This window comes from Nilaparvata lugens, chromosome 9 (assembly GCF_014356525.2).
Source record: "Nilaparvata lugens isolate BPH chromosome 9, ASM1435652v1, whole genome shotgun sequence".
Lineage (NCBI taxonomy): Eukaryota > Metazoa > Arthropoda > Insecta > Hemiptera > Delphacidae > Nilaparvata > Nilaparvata lugens.
This window is the reverse complement of record NC_052512.1, coordinates 21,554,502-21,575,206: the sequence shown is the minus strand read 5'-3', so window position 1 is coordinate 21,575,206 and position 20,705 is coordinate 21,554,502. Positions and strand designations below refer to the sequence as shown.

The 20,705-nt window shown below is 33.1% G+C and overlaps 1 protein-coding gene across 2 annotated transcripts in view; it reads right to left on the bottom strand.

Annotated features, from left to right (window-relative positions):
* Window positions 1–20,705, bottom strand: part of LOC111052006 — a 469,556-nt gene that overhangs the window by 155,865 nt on the left and 292,986 nt on the right. For both annotated transcript variants that reach the window (XM_039435624.1, XM_039435625.1), the window contains exons 23-25: window positions 12,036–12,192; window positions 11,053–11,254; window positions 670–733 (exon numbers count right to left, since the gene is read on the bottom strand). In XM_039435624.1, the coding sequence (XP_039291558.1) occupies window positions 670–733; window positions 11,053–11,254; window positions 12,036–12,192 (423 nt within the window). The remainder of the gene's footprint in view (window positions 1–669; window positions 734–11,052; window positions 11,255–12,035; window positions 12,193–20,705) is intronic.

Sequence of the window (20,705 nt, the reverse complement as noted above, 5' to 3'; positions counted from 1 at the left end):
AGGAGGAGGTGGAGTTGAGGAGGAGGAGGAGTAATAATTTGAGGAGAAGGATGAGTAGGGTGAGTAGGAGGAGGAGGAGGAGGAGGAGTAGGTGTGGGAGAAGGAGGAGTAGATGAGGAGGTGAAGGATGAGTAGGAGTAGGGGTGGTGGGTTGAGGAAGTGAAGGATGAGGTCGTGGAGGAGGAGTAGATAGAAGAGGAGGAAGGAGGGAGGAGATGGTGGTGGAGAAGGGGGAGGAGGAATAAGGTAATGAGGAGGAGGAGTAGGTGGATGAGGTTGAGGAGGCTTGAGTTACTATAAATTCATCTCAAGTTCAAAGACTTCGAATAGAATTTATAGATGGTTTAGTTTATAATACAGGTTTGTGTTAAAGTTGGTGTCATGTGAACAGAGGTTTGAGCAAACTTGGCTCAAAGCCAGACCTGGCATCGAGCCAAGTTTGCACAAATATCGTTGTCTTGTAGAAAAGAAAATCCACGCTACTCAGTAAGATAAGTTGAACCATGGAGAAAAGATACCGTTAACGATGCATTATACTCTCCACTTGTTCATTAATTCACATCGGTATATCTTAGCAAAGGTTTTTGCACTTCCCAGACCCTATTTCAATATTGCTATAGGGAACAGAATCGTAGACGCATTGCATTATTCGTCTCTGATTAAACCCACCTCCGTCCCAATAACTCATACTTTTTGTCCTCGGGATCAGGATCTTCAACCCATATCAAGCCATCTGCACAGAATCAAAAGTACCATTCATAATTAGTCAGTCAAAGAGTATGGATAAATAGTTTCAAATAAGTTAGAAAAGTGAGTGAGTCATCGAAATGAAAATAATGCATTCCAAGATTGTCGAATGAATAACCAAGTAAGAGGTTTTCCTGGAAACTAATCTTTTTTTGTATTCAAGTCTATTGTGAGGTCCACCTTATAATGACAGTGAAGAAAGATAGGAAACACCGTTGCCGATCCTCAGTCTTGTCAATGCCTTCTATAGACGGTAGATAATACAGGTTTATTGATGTAGTATTAACTGTTCATTCTCATTTAAAATAATCAATTATATTTTATCAAGCAAGAAATTATATTTTTCAATAAAATCAGAATTAAGATGAAATATTTTGTTAATTAATTATTCTACATTCTTAAAAGACCATCTGGCAATAGAGCAAAGCAATAAAGAGAACACACTCTCTGCTTTGTTGAATGATAGACAAGGATAGCAATACAATTGTTAATCAAACACTGCCATTATAACATGGACCTCACTATAGTTCTTCAGAATGTAATAATGTACTGTATAAAAGAAGTACTGGACAGTAGAAAAGATGTAGAGCACTTATAGAAAATAGAAAGCATAATTATCTTACCCTTTCAATATAAAAATTAATCAAGAAATATACAAAAACGCATTGAAAAGGGATGAAAACGCTGTAAAAGTTTCAAGCTCATTTTTCGCTCAATTCCAAAGCACTATAGTGAGATCCACGTTATAAAGGCAGTGTTTGATTATCAATGGAATTGCTATCCTTGTCTATCATTCAACAAAGCAGATAGTGCTATCTCTTTCTCGGATTGCTCTGTTGCCATATCGTCTCTCAACAATGTGGAATTGATAATTATTCTACAAAATATTTCATCTTAACTATAAAAATTTATTATGAAATTATTGAAAAATATAATATCTTGCTTGATGAAACATAATTGATTATTTCAAATGAGAATGAACAGTTAATATTAGATCAATAAACCTGTATCAGCTACCGTGTATAGGAGGCATTGACAAGACAGAGGATCGGCAACTTTGATCTCCTATCTTACTCCACTGCTATTAAAACGTGTACCTCACTAAAGAAACAAAACATTTGTAGACCTTAGATGAAAATGTTTAATAAATATGAACAGTCTCTGTCGATTAGTTCTTGTAAAATCTAAGGAACAGCAGAAAATGCAGGAAAATCACCAAGATAGACTTAGGCTACTTTCACACGATAGGAGACGTGCAACTTGAACACTGAACAGTGTTCACGTTTTTTTGTCGAAGTACATTGAGTCAAATCGTGTCTTTCACATTGTGACTCCTAGCCAGGAACCTTGTTTGTCACGTCTTTTCCCCTACGGCCTACGGCCAGTTTCACACGGCAGAGTCCTCGCTCCTGGAAGATCATATTACGGAAGATCATATTTCATATTTTGCAGCTCTCCTGTGCTTCCACATTGGGATCTTATGAATAAGCTGACAGATCGAACAACTACGCCGACGTTTGCTCAAAGTATGACTCATCACTTTTTCTCAAAGTCTTACTTCCTTAAAGATTTATGATTTTGGACTTGGATACAGTGACCCAAAATTCTTTAGAGCGTAAGTCCCATTTTCAAAAATACCCAAAAACAAGGGAGTTATAGCTGTTTTTAATATAGCTTTCCATTATCATATGATTATATAGTACGTACTACGATAATAATACTCCTGCCTCACAAAGGGACAGGCAGAGGTTTCAAGAAGTTTTTGAACACCTGAGAAGTTTAAACATAAACATTTATAATTTTTAAAAGTTCTAGTTTTCCAAAAAAATATTGAACTATGAAAAGATAAATCCAAATATGAAATCATAAATCATCTCCACTCATCACCCAATAAAATAGGAGGAAAATTCACTAAATTTCAGTTGTCATTTAACAATTCAATTTATCAGGTTCAAATCATTGAATATCACTTTAAATTCCCAGCAATTATTGACTATTTCTTTTCAACTTCCATCCAACTTTTGGCATCTTCATTCCGGTCCTTGTAGATGTCAAGACTTTTATCCCAAAGAGCAGGTCGGAAGCAAACTGCAGTAATCAACAGCTCCACATCAAACTCAGACATTGCGTAATGACAGGTGTCAAAGTCAAGTCAAGTAAACAACTGACAACTCAACAAGTGTCAACTGGAGAAGTGAGTGAGCAAGCACAGTGCTGCCATAATGCGAAAAGCATAACCATTGTACTAACTATTCTAAATTATCGTACTGTATTTTGTGAAGCCATGCTTTGTTAAAGCCAGTTACTCAGAAAGCGTTTTTTTGTTGTTCGATGTTTTGTAGTCCTTATGAATTCTGTTGAAGCAAACATAATATTATTTAAGAAGTTGTGCTGAACCTGTATAAAGAATTCATAGAATTCTTAGAATTCATAGGAACGGTAAAAATTCAATTTTACGAAAATCGATGTACATGTAACTGGATTTAGAAGATCAATATGATAATGTGCTCTATTACAATTTAATCACAAAAATGTTTTTTCTGTGAAAAAACAAAAGAATTTGGGTCGCTGAATCCAAATCCGAAATCAGAATCTTTCTATCTTCATTTTCAAGAAAGATAGTTTTTGAGAAAAAGTGGTGACCGGAGAGACATAGAATCATCATGTGAAAGTGATGATTTGTCCGCTAGTATCTCGATCCAAGCCGGTTTCTGCTTGCCTCGAGGGGAAAAGACGTGACAAAACGAGGTTCCTGGATAGGAACACTGTTCAGTGTTCAAGTTGCACGTCTCCTATCGTGTGGAAGTAGCCGTACAGTATCTTGGCGGTATTTCAAAGCCCTTCTGATACATTTTATACTAAATCCGTACATCTCAGCAAAGCATGTGTATTAGATTTGTAAATATTCTGTCGATTACTAGAAAACTGAGAAAACGCAAAAACAAATTCAAATTTATTTGTACTAATCCATACAATCAAATAATATTCACAAAACATTAACGACCATTGTATAAAAGAGCTTGAAGCTCACACGACTATGGTCCATGCAATATAACTTTCGACTTGGAAAGGACATATGCAGCAGAAAAAGCATGGAACATAATTGATACATGTTGCCGATTTGAAGCGGCCAGTGTTCTCCAACTTCTAGTGACTGTCCATGTTCTCATGCTACACATGCGAAGTCTCCTGTCTGGGAGCAGTCAGACTACTGACTATAATCGACAAATTGACAACTGCAACTGAACTGTATATGATACGAAAAAAAGCAATTTGTAATATAGCCCAGTCAATGAAGGTCCAAAAAAGCAGTTTCGATCCGAAAATTGAATAAAAGCTGAATTTCCCACCATCGATAGAACCCTCCCAAAGGGTCATTCTCCCAAAAGTCCCAAGAAATCCCCTTGGAGCTCTCCGCCCCAGCCACCTAAAACATGAAAAATGCAGGTAAACACGAGAAATCAATTATCTCTGTAACCATTGTTCGGAAACAGTTCTATTATATGCCATTCGATTTGTTACATTATGGACTACAATATTGGTTATATTAATTTTTCCAATAAAATCAACAGTTCTCTTGATAAAATAATATATACGTAAAAATTTAGAGGGTTTATGATTTGATTTTTTTGTTTTCTTCGATTAACTTCGGAACAAGTAGTTTTAAAGGAAAATGAGCCAAATAATAAATGTAGTCACTGTCATTGCAAATCCATTGATGTATATTGTTATGTATTTGCGATTTTATTTGACGCAGTGGAAGGGGAAACAGTCGACGCGGAACGGCGCGGCTGACTCTCTTAGCCATAGTAAATAGCAAACTGGAAATCAATTATCTCTGTAACCATTAATCGGAAAAAAATCTATCATATGTCATTTGATCCGCTTCATTATGGACTGAAATATTAGTTGCATTCATTTCCTCAATAAATCAAATAGTTTCTTTGATAAAATAATATATATGAAAAAATTTAGGGGTTTTTCGATATGATTTTTGTTTTCTCTGATTAACTTCGAAGCAAATAATCTAAAGAAAATTAGACAAATAATTAATGTAGCTACATTCATTGCGAATCAATTGATGTATATTGTTATTTATTTGTGATTCGATTTGACGCTGTAGAAAGGGAAACAGTCAACGTGGTACGGCGTGGCTGACTCTCTTCACCATAGTAAACAGTAAAATACAGTAAATATTTTAAGTTGCATCTTATTCACACTATGGCGCTCGAAACAATCAATTTTGTCTATTGTTTTGACATGCGATGAAAATAATTTTCCACATTTTAATTCTCTAAAATAATTTTGTTGTTATATATTATATGTTATATAATATTGTTTGCAACCGATAAAATATTCATACTATTACATAATATAAAACATATTTAAAATATGTGTGTATGATCATAATTTCATGCTAAAATTTATCATAAGTTATGAATGTCAAAAACTGAGATAAATCATAGATTACAATAGTGTTAACAGTGAGAATTTCATGATAAATCATGGCGTGCAGAGTTTACTGTTTTCTACAGTTAATATTCTCCAAGCCAGGTTGATAATATACCTTCAGTTCAGCCAAATATATATGACGGCTGAGGCATGAATAAATTCATACATTGGGCTTGTTGAGTTGAATCTTTCTATGATTCTCTCTGTAAAGTAGCTTATCTTCCGTTCTTACTAGTTGAATCTACAGTATTTTATACAGTCCAATATGAAAATTCAGTAGATTCTAAAGATGAAAGCCATGCAAACATACAAATTAAGGAAGAGTAAGCATGCATAAAAGTTAGGAAAATCATGAAAGTGTTTCACATTTAACCACAAAGTACCCTACCGTATAAGATTAATATTGAAAGATGATTCATCATCTTCTATTATTTTTGTTAACATATCGATTTTTCACCTCCACTCGCATCTTGTCATTCATTACACAAGTTTGGCAGAAGCTTTTCTTTATGTCGATCAATGTTGATTGAAATTGATTTTGATTAGGGCACCAAAAGAATAGATCATTTTCTATTTGAAGCATACAAATTAAATCTATTGAACATGATTTCTTATGACTTTGCATTCACAGATTTAGTTGGGTGAAGCTATTTGAAAAATGTACCTGATTATCAATTTCATGGTTTTTATACCATTCTAGTTCATTGTGATCATTGAAGGGTTGAAGTGGTGAGTTCGTTCAAGTGAATTCTAGTACACAAGTATATTGTGTTTATAATGGGCTCTTCTTTATTTTCTATCGATGTTTTGCTCCAGTAGAGAAATGTTGGTTTCACATTTTATAAGCTTTATGAATAATATAAATTAACGGTAATATAAATTTGATAAGTCCAGTATTAAATTAATCGATGTTGATTTTCATTGTATCGCTTTGTATCAATGCTACTTGCACTGTTTGCAATTCATCACTATTCTCTAAAGAATTAGTTTTTTTATGAATTTCATGATCTGAAAATTGAAATTCAAATGCTATTTGGATGACGTTCACATTCCACTGGTTTTTTTACAATAATTGTTACGTTGAAGAGTGAGGCAATTCAATCCATTTGAAAGTAAAAGGAAATCACAGTGCGATTTGAACAGTTGATAGTAACTTTGAAATTCAGTTGCTCAATTCATTTCGGCTTGATACTATCATTTGTAATATTGTAGTTGATCAGAAATATGCATTGTATATGATGTTTATATTTCAGTTTGACTAATCTTCTATCACAGTCTTGCTTTCATTCATAAACATGATAATCCTAAATAAGTTGATTACCTTAAAGATGTAGCTTATCTTACGTCGAACAATGTACAATACAAACAATTTTCATTAAATTACTATTATGATGATCATTGGAATTTCTGTCTGTGATTGAGAAAAAGTCAATTTATGAGCCTTGAAATTTGTACCTAGAAAAAGTTGCATTATTACTAGAAATTTTGTTATTTTTACCATTTATTATAGGTACTGTACATTGATTTTTGTGATTATAGAGATCAACTACTTTATTCTGAATCAGGATAAGGATAAATAGGGAAATTGTGAGATGGGGATAACATCCATAGTTACATAGCATCAATTTGAAAGCTCTGATAATGATGATTTGAACGGAACTGCGATTCTGGCTTGCTATTGCCTCTTCATGTTCAGTTAGAATAGAAAGCTTCAGAGTAATTCGTTCTCACTATATGTGATAATATTGGTAATATTTGGTAACATTTGTGAATATTTGAACCGAATGTACAACAAATTAATCTACTTTCAGCTTGAAAATTTTAAACTTATCAGGAGTACAGTGTTATCTATTATATAGTATCTCAGGTAGGCCCACCCTTTTATTCTATTTTTTTTGTTCACGTGATCTGATGATATTTATTCCATTATCAAGTGTTTAAATTATAAAGAGTGATGAAACAAGATAAAACACAAGAAAAGCTATGAAAAGAAATTTTGAATCTTCATTTTTTACAAAATAAGGATAAGATGAAGGAGTCGGACTCATAATATATCATGAAACTTCGTTGAAAAACATCAATATCTGAAACTAGAGTTATCAAATTGTGTTACCTCTGACTCGTATGGAGAAGGCACACTTGAAATTAATATAATAAGTTCTGTGAGCAAACAACGAAATCCTGATTTTTATCATGAGCATGGTTGAATCAAGAAAATTGTAATATTTTTTAGAGTATTGAAAAGTGAATATCTATATACAGCGCATGTCAAAACAATGGACAAAATTAATTGTTTCGAGCGCCAAAGTGTAAATGAGATGCAATGAATGTAGACAGCAGTATTATTATTCTGTTTACTATGGTGAAGGGAATCAGCCGCGTCGGCTGTTTCCCCTTCCACAGCGTCAACTTGGATCGCAAATACATAACAATATGAATCAATGGATACGCAATGAATGTGGCTACAATAATTATCCGTCACATCGTTCTTTAAAATTACTTGCTTCGAAGTTAATCGGAGATGTAGATGTTGTGATCTGTGGAGTTCCAGTGGTGAATGATCCGAATGGTGAATAAGATGAAGATTGTGGAAGAACTGATCTAGGTAGTGGAAGATCTAGTCCAAGAAGAGATAAAGCGAGAAGGAATCCAGTAGTGGAAGAATAAAGTCCAATAAGTTGAGGTAGAGCGAGAAGGAATCCAGTACCGTAGTGGAAAATCGAGTCCAAGTTGAGATAGAAAGAGATTTAATCCAGTAGTGGAAGATCGTGTACAAGGTGGAGATAGAGCGAAATGGAATCTAGTAAAAACTGCAAAAGAGAAGAAAAAGCCAGCAGAAAAACGAGAAATTTTCGAAGAAAGTTATTACTTGAGAAATAATACATTATACAACAGATAATGAATGATATTTTCATAAATGTATGATTTACTGTGAGAAAGAATAGAATATCAAATATGGATTTTAGTGGAAAGTACTCAGATAGAAATAGAAAAGGTAATCTACTGTGACAAAGCAAATAAACATTTGAACATGCTGGATAGCTAGTGGAAAAAATGATAATAATAGGGAAGGAGAGAAGAGAAAGAAGAAATGTGCACAATTGAAAAGAACTTTTGAAACTGAACTATACAGTAAGAAATAGAACTTTGTATTGTGATGGAATTAATCAAGGAAGAAGAAGAAGAAAAGGAAAAAAAAGAAAGAGAAGAAGAAGAAGAAGAAGAGAAGAAGAAAAAGGAGAAGAAGAAAAAGAAGAATGGAAAATAATCATCTTCACTACAATCCCAACAGTTATAATAAATGTAATAACAACAACAATATTCTAGTAATTATAATAACTATAAGATGAAGAAGAAAAATGAGAAGTAGAGGAGACTATTGAGAAAGTGCTAGAGATTATTCTAGATTATTTGCGTTTTAAATAGGATTTAAAGTGTGAGACCAAGGGCTAACAGTTATTGGGAGTTGCAATAACGATAAAAGCAGCAAATTGAGTACTGTAATATTTCAGTGATGAATGTCTGAGATATTGTTAAATGAAACACAGCTTCTACATAAGCATATGAACAGACTACCTGCCTTTCTGTTCTATCAATAATTCTTCACACATTAGCTTCTATTGTTCGAGCTGTGACAATAGTAGATGATATCATTAAGTACACCTAATATAGAAGAGATTACTATCTATACCTATAGATTACATCTATATCCATAATGTATGTTATTCATCCAATTTATTTGGAATTCAGCATTTCAAAAATTATTAATTATGGAAATAATTTTGATAAGAGATGTAATTGTAAGAATAGAGATAATAATTTTCTTAGTACCCTCTGGAGTATAACAGTTGATTCATAGAACGTGGTTTTGTGTATTAATATCAAAATGAATTATTTATCAGTATTAACAAATGTGGATTTCCTTAGTTTGAAATAATTGCCTTATATATAATCATGAATAGCAGTGGAAAGATTCATTTATAGAACAGAAAGCCAGCTCATAAAAAATGCCAAGGTATATCTACTTTGAAACTTATTAATACAAATTTCCTTTTATTGTAGTGAAGGGCACCTTAGTCATTGAATGCTGAAATGATTCAATTTACCTTTATTTTTAGAAGGTCGGTCATCCTCTCGACTGTGTGGACCCTCTTGGATCCTCCCTCGCCAATAGAGATCTTGATCCTCCTGTCAGATGACCAGACATTCCTGTGCCCATGACGGTCGGCCGCAGCGTTGAGGATCTTGAGACGCTCCGTAGTCAGATCCTCGCGAATCGTGACGACGGAACCCTTCAGCTTCCTCTTCCCGTCGAAGATCATCTTTCTGGCTCGGTAGCTGCACAGAAAAACGATGATGGGGCGATTCTTCGGCTTCGCTCGCCCTTGTTGAGGTGGTTGACGCCTTCCAACTCGATGCGGGTGGTTAACATCCGCCAGAGTCACGGACACGTTCAGCTTCTTGTTGAAGACATCAAGCGCCAGCAGGTCTGTGTCTTCTTTGTCACTCTCCGGGATTCCAAAAATACATATTGAATGTCGGCGCCCGTATTGCTCGAGGTCGTCGACCTTCAGGTGACAACACACCTCCAGCTCACGGATTCTATCGTGCAGCTGCTTGTTCTCCTCCTTCAATGCCTGAAGTTCCTCGAAGATAGACTTCACAGCCATTGAGACGGCATTTTGTACAGATGCTTCGATTTGCTGTCGAATAATGCGAAGGGTCTCTTCAGACAATGATCCAGAAATAGCTGGCTTCGGAGCGTTGACCTCATTCTTCAGCTTGCCTCTGTTCGGTTGCACCATAGTGAACCGTTAGGTGGATTTACACTTTTACAGGCAAGAAGATAGACTGAAGAATTGAGAATGTTTTTTCAAGATAAATAAAAAGAGTGTGAGTTAATCAAAATTATAATTTCACTATTGAATTTAGCTCGAGAAACTGAATAATTTGATGTGTAATTTGCAGTGAATTGAACTGTTGAACCCTACGAAATATCTATTTGAAGACGGAGCCGAACTAACACACGTTTACTCACTTGACATAACTAAGAGAGAAAATCTAGAGAGAGGGAGTGAGAGAGAGAGCTCACATTCGAATTTACTTCTCATGGCAACGATGCTTTCATCCACTATGACTGAGAATCTGCTGAATATTCAAGGCTGTTTGGTTCACTTTTTTCTCAAATTGGATAATCTTCTTCAATATAATTGTTAAGATCATTAAGAGTAAGAAAAAGTGGCAACTGGAATTAGGTGGTCTAATAAGCGAGTTATGGGCTGTTGAAGACTTCAATTCCGTTTTCTTTTCAGATCATAAACGGCTTCGAATTTTCCAATAGAGTTTTTTTCTTAATATATTCAGTATATCATTGGCTTTGTTCTTATATGCGTTCTTTCGCGATTTATGACAAAATAAACAAGTTATCGAATTCACAAAAAATGTTACTTTTCTATTTATGAATGATATGGGGAATAAAATGATTCAGTTTGAAAAGATACATTTTTTGAATTTTTTTAAAGAAGTTCTGTTAATATAGTCGGAACCGTTTATGATCTGGAAAGAAAACGGAGTTAGCACTTTGAACAACCAATAACTCGCTTATTGGACCACTTGAAAATTTCAGTTGCCACTTTTTCTCACTCTTATAATGATCTTAACAATTATATTGGAGAAGATTATCCAATTTGAATAGAGAAAAGTGTAGCAAACAGCAATGACAAGTACAAGCTTCCAGTTGCTGAACGTATATTATTTATTGCCTCACATAGAAATAGGCGGAAGCCTTATTCTGTATGGGTAAAATAAACTGTATCTCAACAATATGCAATGAAATCTCAATGATAAACTCACCAAACTGCAACACTTTAGTGCCTTTGCTATCTTCCAATGTGTCCACAAATTTTATTTCTCGAATTTGAATATCGTCTCCATATTTAACAGCTGTGACTCCTTCATGATGATGAATCCTTGTTACTGTGATATAATTAGTGCCAAAGTAGTCTTTTTTATAGTCAAATAAAGTCTCAACTCTATAGATTTTCTCTTGTTCTCTCTGCACAAAACATACAGAAACATGACGTGAACAAATCTGTATACAGAGTTGATGAGAACAGCTTGATATTTATTTATCTTACGAGGATAGTTTGACAGCAACGTTAGTAGACAGAAGGTTGTTGGACTCTCACAGGTGTAACATTCATTGTTGTGGGGGGAATGCCAGCGTGACGTCACGTCTAGTAAGGAAGTGATTGAGTAACTAACTTTGATTTGACAGTACCTTTGTTCCTTTGCGGATCATATTCGAATAAAAAGAAACTAATTTATTGTTGGTCCAAAATTCTGGTCCGCCATCATGGAACCGTCATTTCGAATCCAACTTCATCTCCTCAAATGAAAAAGATTATCATATGATTCCGATACAGAATTTCAAGAGAAAATGAATGATTATTTTCAATTTCCCTTGTTTTCAGTTGTTGAATAATCTTCTATATTCTGAATAAAAAGAAAAACATGTTAATGATAGCTATTTATGTATTAAGAGCTTAAAACGCGATATTATTGCTTGAGCAAAATAGTTTTTCTTCTATTGTGTATTGACACACTTCGATCAGTCCATGAGTCACGGGTTATGTAAAATATTTTAAGCCTGATTGGATATGTTAAGAATCAGGTCAGCCGACTCATATTTGTGCTTTAATAAAGCTGTTTGAACTAGACGTTTAATTCGCTTATGCTCTGCATCCCCACGCATTGTGTTTTAAACGGAATTTTACTCTAGATTTCGTTAAGACGTTTAATGAGCTCTAAAAAAAAAGAAATGGGCTTGTACTGACCTTACACTCCTGTATGAACATTTTGATATCCATCCACTTATCCAAATTTCCCGAATTTACTTCGAAAAATGCGTTTGATTGATATTTGTAGAACTGTATCCCCTTAACGAGAGACATTTTTTTTGATGTTGATACCCTTATATTTTTCCTCGTACACCTGTCATCGACAAAAATCATAATAATATTATAATGAAATCTTCTTCCAATTCCATCCTCTTTGGGAACGGAGAGTTAAGAAGAAAAGAAGAAGAAGAAGAAGAAGAAGAAAAGAAGAAGAAGAAGAAGAAGAAGAAGAAGAGAAGAAGAAGACGAAGAAGAAGAAGAAGAAGAAGAAGAAGAAGAAGAAGGAAGAAGAAGAAGAAGAAGAAGACGAAGAAGAAGAAGAAGAGAAGAAGAAGAAGAGAAGAAGAAGAAGAAGAATGAAGAAGAAGAAGAAGAAGAAGAATGAAGAAGAAGAAGAAGAAGAAGAAGAAGAAGAAGAGAAGAAGAAGAAGAAGAAGAAGAAGAAGAAGAAGAAAAGAAGAGAAGAAGAAGAAGAAGAAGAGAGAAGAAGAAGAAGAAGAAGAAGAAGAAGGAAGAAGAAGAAGAAGAAGAAGAAGAAAGAAGAAGAAAGAAGAAGAAGAAGAAGAAGAAGAAAGAAGAAAAGAAGAAGAAGAAGAAAAGAAGAAGAAGAAGAAGAAGAAGAAGAAGAAGAAGAAGAAGAAGAAGAAGAAGAAGAAGAAGAAGAAGAAGAAGAAGCTACTATACTTCGTACAGAATTACTTTCGACTTGGGAGGGACATGCGCAGCAGTGAAGTCATACAGAGGTAGGGATACAACGGATGAGATGTTTCCGTTCTGAACCAGCAAGCAATTTCTATAGTTGCCCAAGTGAAAATGGGTCTCTCAAGATCAAAGTTTTCTCCTGACACCACCACCCGTCTCTACCAACACTGTTGCCACTTTGTACTAAGGGTGGCGAGTAAGAGAAAAAGTGAATGTGTGTGAGAGTGGAGTATTGTTTGTCTTCTCTGGTTGTTGACTATGACGAGGACAATATAGTTCACAGTTTTACAACTATGTATTGTAATGTATTGTACATAATGATTATCTATACTTATAAAGTTCTTATCTCACTGACTCACTGACTCACTCACTGATCACTGATCACCCTATTTGATTTTTCTAAAGCATTTGATACTGTTGATCATACAGTCCTTCTGAATAAGTTGGCTATTCTTGGTTTCAGTCACAACTCGTTAGTTCGGTTTAAATCCTATCTATTAGGTAGGAAACAATGTGTATCTGTCGGTGACAAAAAGTCAACTTGGAAAAACGTTATGCATGGAGTACCACAAGGTTCAATTTTAGGCCCTCTCCTCTTCACTTTGTATGCTAATGACCTTTCTTCCATTATCAAATTCTCCAGTTTCCATACTTATGCAGACGACCTTCAAATCTATTTAAGCTGTCCCATAACAAAAATTAATGAAACAGTTGGGATAATGAATCAGGATATCAATTCGATAGTGGAATGGACAAAGAAAAATGGCCTTAAGCTTAATCCCATCAAAACACAACCCATTATAATTGGATATTCTCGTCTTATAAACAATATTGACCTTGAATCGATTCAAAAAATTAGTGTAGACGGTAATGACATTCCTTACTGTAGCTCAGTTAAAAATTTAGGCATTATTATGAATAATACTCTTGACTGGTCAGAACAAGTGAACAAAACGTGTAAAAAGGTATTCTCAGCCATGCATGCATTGAACAAAATGCACGATATCATCCCTAGAAACATTAAATTATTATTGGTTCAATCTCTCATCTTCCCACATTTAATGTATTGTAATTCTGTTCTTAATGATATGCAAGTCACTCTGAATGATAAACTACAGCGTTGCCAAAATTATTGTCTACGTTTCGTCTACTCTCTCCAACGCCATGATCATATCACCCCAGCACACATTGCTAGTTCAACATTGAAGCTTCCCGATCAGAGGCTTTTTCGAATAGTCAAGCTTGTTAGAGATATCTTGAAATACGGTAATCCGAACTATTTTAAAGATGATTTCAAATTTGTCTCTGAAGGTAGGAGGATAGATGCTTTACATACTAGAACCGGAGAAAGTACTTTAAGGATACCCAATCATCGAACTACTATTTTCACAAAATCCTTCTTAGTCAGTGCCTGTCGTGCATGGAATACACTTCCTGTTTCTATCAGGTCTATCGAGAGCCGAGCGAGCTTCAACCTGACTTTAAAAAGCATATTTTGGAACAAATGACTGAAACTGTCCGGCCCTAGAACGATCACATGACAACCATCCCTCACCCATTCCACCAATATAAACCTTTAAACCATGTTATAGAACGAATTGTATATATATATATATATATATATATATATATATATATATCATATAAACTCATGTTATTTCAATTATTCACTGCATACTGCTGTATATTACTGAAATTTGATAACCCTGATCTACTTTCAGCCTACTTCATTTTATTAATCAATTATTTGATCTTATCTACCTATATATTATTTTACTTTATCAATTTTCTGTTTTTTTTTCTCTTCAATATTCATATTGATTAAAACTTTTACAATATTTCCATTAATAAATAAATCCTTAGTTTAAATAACGAAATTAACGTTTTGGTAGAGAGTTAGTGGGGAGGATATTTTTAATATTCTTCCCAAAGAATGGACATTGATATGTCCAAAGCTCCGCCAATTTATGTAGATGCATAACAATATGATTATTATCTATAGTTATTATATTACAAATTGCTTTTTCATATCATATACAGTTCAATAGTTATTTTCTTAGTCTATATTATGTAAACTCATCTATAACTTTGCTGTATTGTAAGCTATTTTATATAAGTGTATAAGCCAGTATATATTGTAATCTACATAAATAAAGTACTCAATCAATCAATCAATCAATCACGATCTCTGGAAAACTACTGGATGGATTGCAACAAAACTTTGAATATAGCTTTCTTATAAGTCCTAGGTGCTCACTAAGAAATATTTTGGCGATATTTCAACTTTAAGGGTTGTTTTCAAAGGTTTGATTTTCGTCTTATAGTATGTATATTCTTCTTCTACCAATCTCTTAATTATAATATTGAAATGTCCATATCATATGTTACCATAGAACTATAATCTAGAGAGAGTACCTCTTCGAAACAGTTGATAACTGGCAACTAAATTAATAATTTTGTCAGGTTGACATTAAGTTGAGTTGACTTTGTTAGGTTGGCAACAAGTCAAAGAACTGATTGAAATGCATTTATCGAGAACAAATTGATTGGGCACTGCTGCTTCAATCAGAGCTATTCCTGGGAGTATGGATAATAATTTTTATTTATCATAGAATAACATTTTATGAGTGGAGTTTCTTCTATCAATAAATTGATCTTATTCTATCAAGACTAATTTTGTTTGCACATCCGACAGTTCGCAAAAACTGCTTATACAATTTCGATGAAATTTTAATAATTCAGTATGATATATGGAGGGTATTTTTATAGCTTCTGAAGTTTCTGTTGTGGAATCTGTTTGCAAAGAATGAGGAAGTTCGGCCAGAAATTAACTTGGGTGAAAGAAAGGGGTTATCTATTAACGGCCAAATAGCTGTTGTTGCTTTTCCTTAAGTAAAAATATCTTCCATAGAAATAAATCGCTTTCGCCATGAATTAATATCATTCCCAAACATTCATTGTTTTACCAAAGTAAATAGAAGGTAGCTTTCGATAAAAATATTGGAGAATATGGATAACAGTTTGTTGATATTCACTTGATACTGTCAGTATTCCTCATTGACAGCATCAATGCTCCTCATTAAAACGATGCTGACACATTGATGTGAATCTTACTATAATTTGGTTACTTTAGATCAGATGGAGATAATAATGATCGCTATTGTTTCAATTTCAATTATGTTTGACATTTTTGCTTTTGATGCCAGGTGCTATTATTATGTGAATTAAGCTCTCATTGAATGAATCATAATGAAGTCAATTATACCAAGAAAGCAATTCCTGTTTGAATATGACTGTGTGTTTTAGGATATGTATGTATGTCGGACGGATCTCGAAATCGGCTATAACGGTTCTGATTGAATCAGGAATATAGTGGGTTTGCGACAAAAAACATTATTTTGGAACAGGTCTCAACTCTGAGGAAATTCACTGAAGTTCCTTGAGAAAAAATTATTGGTCCTTAAAGTAGCAGTTGATCAGACAAAAGTTTTCCATAGTCTGTTGAAAACGTGAGAGTGTGAGCAAATGGAAAAGATTATCATAGCTGTAGTTGAGTTACCAAATTTGGCGACCTTATTTTAAAACATTGCAGTATTCATGGAAAATCTGGAAGAATAGGTTCAGAGAGTGACCGGATGATAGCAAAAGAAATTTTAAATCGATCTTTCCAAACATATGGTTGTTCATTGTGAGGTGATAGTAATGCGAATAAATTCTTCAGATTCTGTTGTATTGGTACCTCTGTTGCTCTATGTTTGTACGCAGCCATGGCCTTGAGAGACCAAAAATTTGCACTGTCTGTTAATGCCTAATCCGGTTTGAATACCACGAGAACCAATCAGAGAAGCCTTCTATTAGAAAAACCCTGCTATGATAAATTCTCATGAGATTATTCAATCATGATTGGCTGCTTTCACACTTGTGAATTAGTGAAACGAGAAGTGAGTGATAGGCTATGCCAAAAATTCCAGAGTAAGTAAGAGATCCTTGGATACCAAAGTCAACAAATTCAAATAAACTTAATTTGGAATTCCATTTTCAATTGCATCAAATAAAAGCAAAAATAACCTGATCACTACTAATTGGATAACTGTGAACAGGAAATATCAATTATTGTCAATGTATAGAGTCGAGGTCAACTCTTTCCCCACCTAATCTACCACAAAATTCGTTGCAATGAGTCTACTATTCTACAGAGCACTTCAAACACATCAATTGAAATTATTCAAATGATTTGATTCAATAATTTTCATGCCAAGTTGTAACCTAATCTGAAAAAACGATTATAAAAATTTTGGTAGAATATAGATTATAAAGTTTTACAGAAATAATCTCATATTTTAATTCCCGTAGCGAAGCACGGGTGCCCTGCTAGTATCTATATGATAAGAGAGAGTAGGGTTGTGTTTATTTGTGTGTTCGTTTGTTCATTTGTATGCATCAAAACATCTCAACTTGTGGATTGAAAAACGGGAATGATTTAGATCTCCAAATTTTTCACATAGATTCTAAAAATATCAATCGTGCACCTGGAAGCCCAAATTTTAATTTTCCTTCTAGATTTTTCAGAATTAATGTTTGAATTCAATTAATGGTACATTCGATTTCATTAAAAATCACCAAATCACATGGTCGAAATTAAAAAAGGAACATCTGTTTCTATATTGCTTTCTACCTGAAAAACATAGTTTTGAAACTTCGTTTTCCTGATGCAATGTTCAGGCCTACTCGTGGCATGGATTATTAATTTTTCAGCTAGAACAATTTTTGAGACAAATGATAAATAAACGTCTACTGTTTCATCAATGCTGTATCAGCAATATGAAAACGCATGCAGTTAATATGTCTTTCAATGAAGGTGTTGCTATTCACATAAAGAAATTATATTCTTCCATTTTTATTTAATTGAAATTTTAAAATTATTCGAGCCCTGATAGAATGACTGACTCACTGTTCATAGGCCTATTATAGGCCTAAAGAAATTATATTCTTCCATTTTTATTCAATTGGAATTTCAAAATTATTCGAGCCCTGATAGAATGACTGACTCACTGTTCATAGGCCTATTTTGAATTCTTCTAGATTTCATTACGTCAAGTTTTAGGAAGGACCCTTGCATAGCACGGGTTACCTGCTAGTATTATGTAAAATACATGTAACTTTCAACAGGTGTTTGAATGAGAATTGATCAAATGAGAATTCATGCAAAGTGGAAAATTCAGAGTGAAGTGGACACTAAAAGAATATTGAATAAAATAAATAAAATTACTTCACTCCACTTCTAATTGATTATTATAAAAGTTTCAAGTAACCTTTATGAAATAATAGCTCAGTCCATTAATACTTGCATCCATAAAGAGAAATCTAATCATGATTATAAAATAGGATTTCTTGATGTCATGACTCAAGATAGCGGTGGTGGGAAGGAGGTAACGGGGGATGTTATTGTTCTAACTTCAAAGAATGACACAATAGAACTTTTGAACCTGACGTGCTCAAAAGAATTTGTTACAAGTAGTGACGGAAAAGAAGAAGAGGGAAGGTATGAAGGAAAGAGTGATCTTCATGGTGTAGAAATATAGTCAATGTATATAGATTGGTCGAGTGAGGGCAACCAGTGGCAACATTGCAGTGGCCTTGAGAGACTTATTTCCGCTTGTGCTACTATAGTGAGTATTCAAGCGCTCATGTTAAACTTACGGAGTTTCCTCTCTGGAAGCATTTAGTCGACTGACTCTTATCGACAAATTGGTTACTGAGCTTCCACCTATGAATATCCATCACTGTAATTGGCTGAACTCCCTCCCTTTCCCTGCGCCGCATATTTCTCCAAGTCAGAAGTAATTTTGTACGGAGTATAGCAGTGTGCGAGCCTCGGTCCTCTGAATGGGTCTGTTTACCATTTAGGGCCGTATGCACAGTCAAAGCTTAAACTCGATTTAATCAGCTGGTTGCTTAAACCCAAAATGAAATACATGATAACAAACTAGACTTGATACGGATTCAATCCAGTTTAAAATGAAATTTAGTTTCAACTGTCACTGTGCAAACGGCCCTCAGAGGGTCAAATTGGAAAGATTTACATTATCAGTAATTTTGTTTTAGTTTGCATTTATCAGTAATCCGAATGTGAAGTATTAGTAGAGGTAAAATCAGTGGATTAATTATGTGGATGAATTCAAGTTAAGTATAGTGACTTTTCTTACTTCATATATTGAGTGTTGAACGGTGAATTCCAAAAGTTTGAATGGTGAGTGCCGAACTTCTGTTGTTTTCGTATTTAGCTCAAAATTTAGTTCCATAGAGAATGAGCGAGGTCCAAATTCAAATGCAGCAAGTTAGCAAGTTCTCAAGTGTAGAAATTGAAAATTGAATACATATTATTTCTGTCATAAATCAATATACTGAATAACTTCGTTTTGCTTCAAATCAAATTTTAGATCTGGCATGACTTTTATCAATTCGTCTAGAAAGAAATTTCACACCTCAGAGATTACACCTGAGGTGTAATTCAGAGCTGTGTCCACAATGAACAAATTTCCGACATATATGTTTGTTCATCAGGGGCTCAGGGACAAACATTTTAAAAAGTTTGGACAATCATTGTTTGTCAAACAAAAACAACTGCTTTTGCAAACATTTTCAGTGTTTGCTGTAAAACACAAAACCTGTTCTCCCCACTATAAAATATTTTCTTTGGTGGTCCCCACTGGCCATGGGGCAAACATTGTTTGTCAAACATAAGAAAATTTGCCCAAACTGTTTCATAAAACGTGTTTGTCGAACATTTGTTCAGTATGGACCCGGCTTTGGAAGTATATTCATTGAAGTTCCTTTCTCGTAGTACTAGTTGATAAAAATAATAATAATGATAATAATAATAATAATAATAATAATAATAATAAAAATAATAATAATAATAATATAATAATAATAATAATAATAATAATAATAATAATAATAATATATAATAATAATAATAATAATAAGAATAATAATAATAATAATGATATAATAATAATAATAATAATAATAATAATAATAATAATAATAATAAAAATAATAATAATGATAATTTATGTGATTGCCAATGGATTGAAACCAGAGGAGTTTATTGACAAAACATATACATAGTTGTTATTGACCGAACGAAGAGAGGTCTAAGATTCATTATTAACATTTTAAATGTTCAAATGTTTAAATGTTTGAATGTTTAAATGTTCAAATGTTTGAATGTTTAAATGTTTGAATGTTTAAATGTTTAAATGTTTGAATGTTAAATGTTTAATGTTTGAATGTTTAAATGTTTAAATGTTTAAATGTTTGAATGTTTGAATGTTTAAATGTTTAAATGTTTAAATGTTTAAATGTTTAGATGTATAAATGTTTAAATGTTTAAATGTTTAAATGTTTAAATGTTTAATGTTTAAATGTTTAAATGTTTAAATGTTAAATGTTTAAATGTTTAAATGTTTAAATGTTTAAATGTTTAAATGTTTAATGTTTAATGTTTAAATGTTTAAATGTTTAAATGTTTAAATGTTTAAATGTTTAAATGTTTAAATGTTTAAATGTTTAAATGTTTAAATGTTAAATGTTTAATGTTAAATGTTTAAATGTTTAAATGTTTAAATGTTTAAATTTTAAATGTTTAAATGTTTAAATGTTTAAATGTTTAAATGTTAAATGTTTAAATGTTTAAATGTTTAAATGTTTAAATGTTTAAATGTTTAAATGTTTAAAGTTTAAATGTTTAAATGTTTAAATGTTCAATGTTTAAATGTTTAAATGTTTAAATGTTTAAATGTTTAAATGTTTAAATGTTTAAATGTTTAAATGTTTAAATGTTTAAATGTTTAAATGTTTAAATGTTTAAATGTTCAAATGTTTGAATGTTTAAATGTT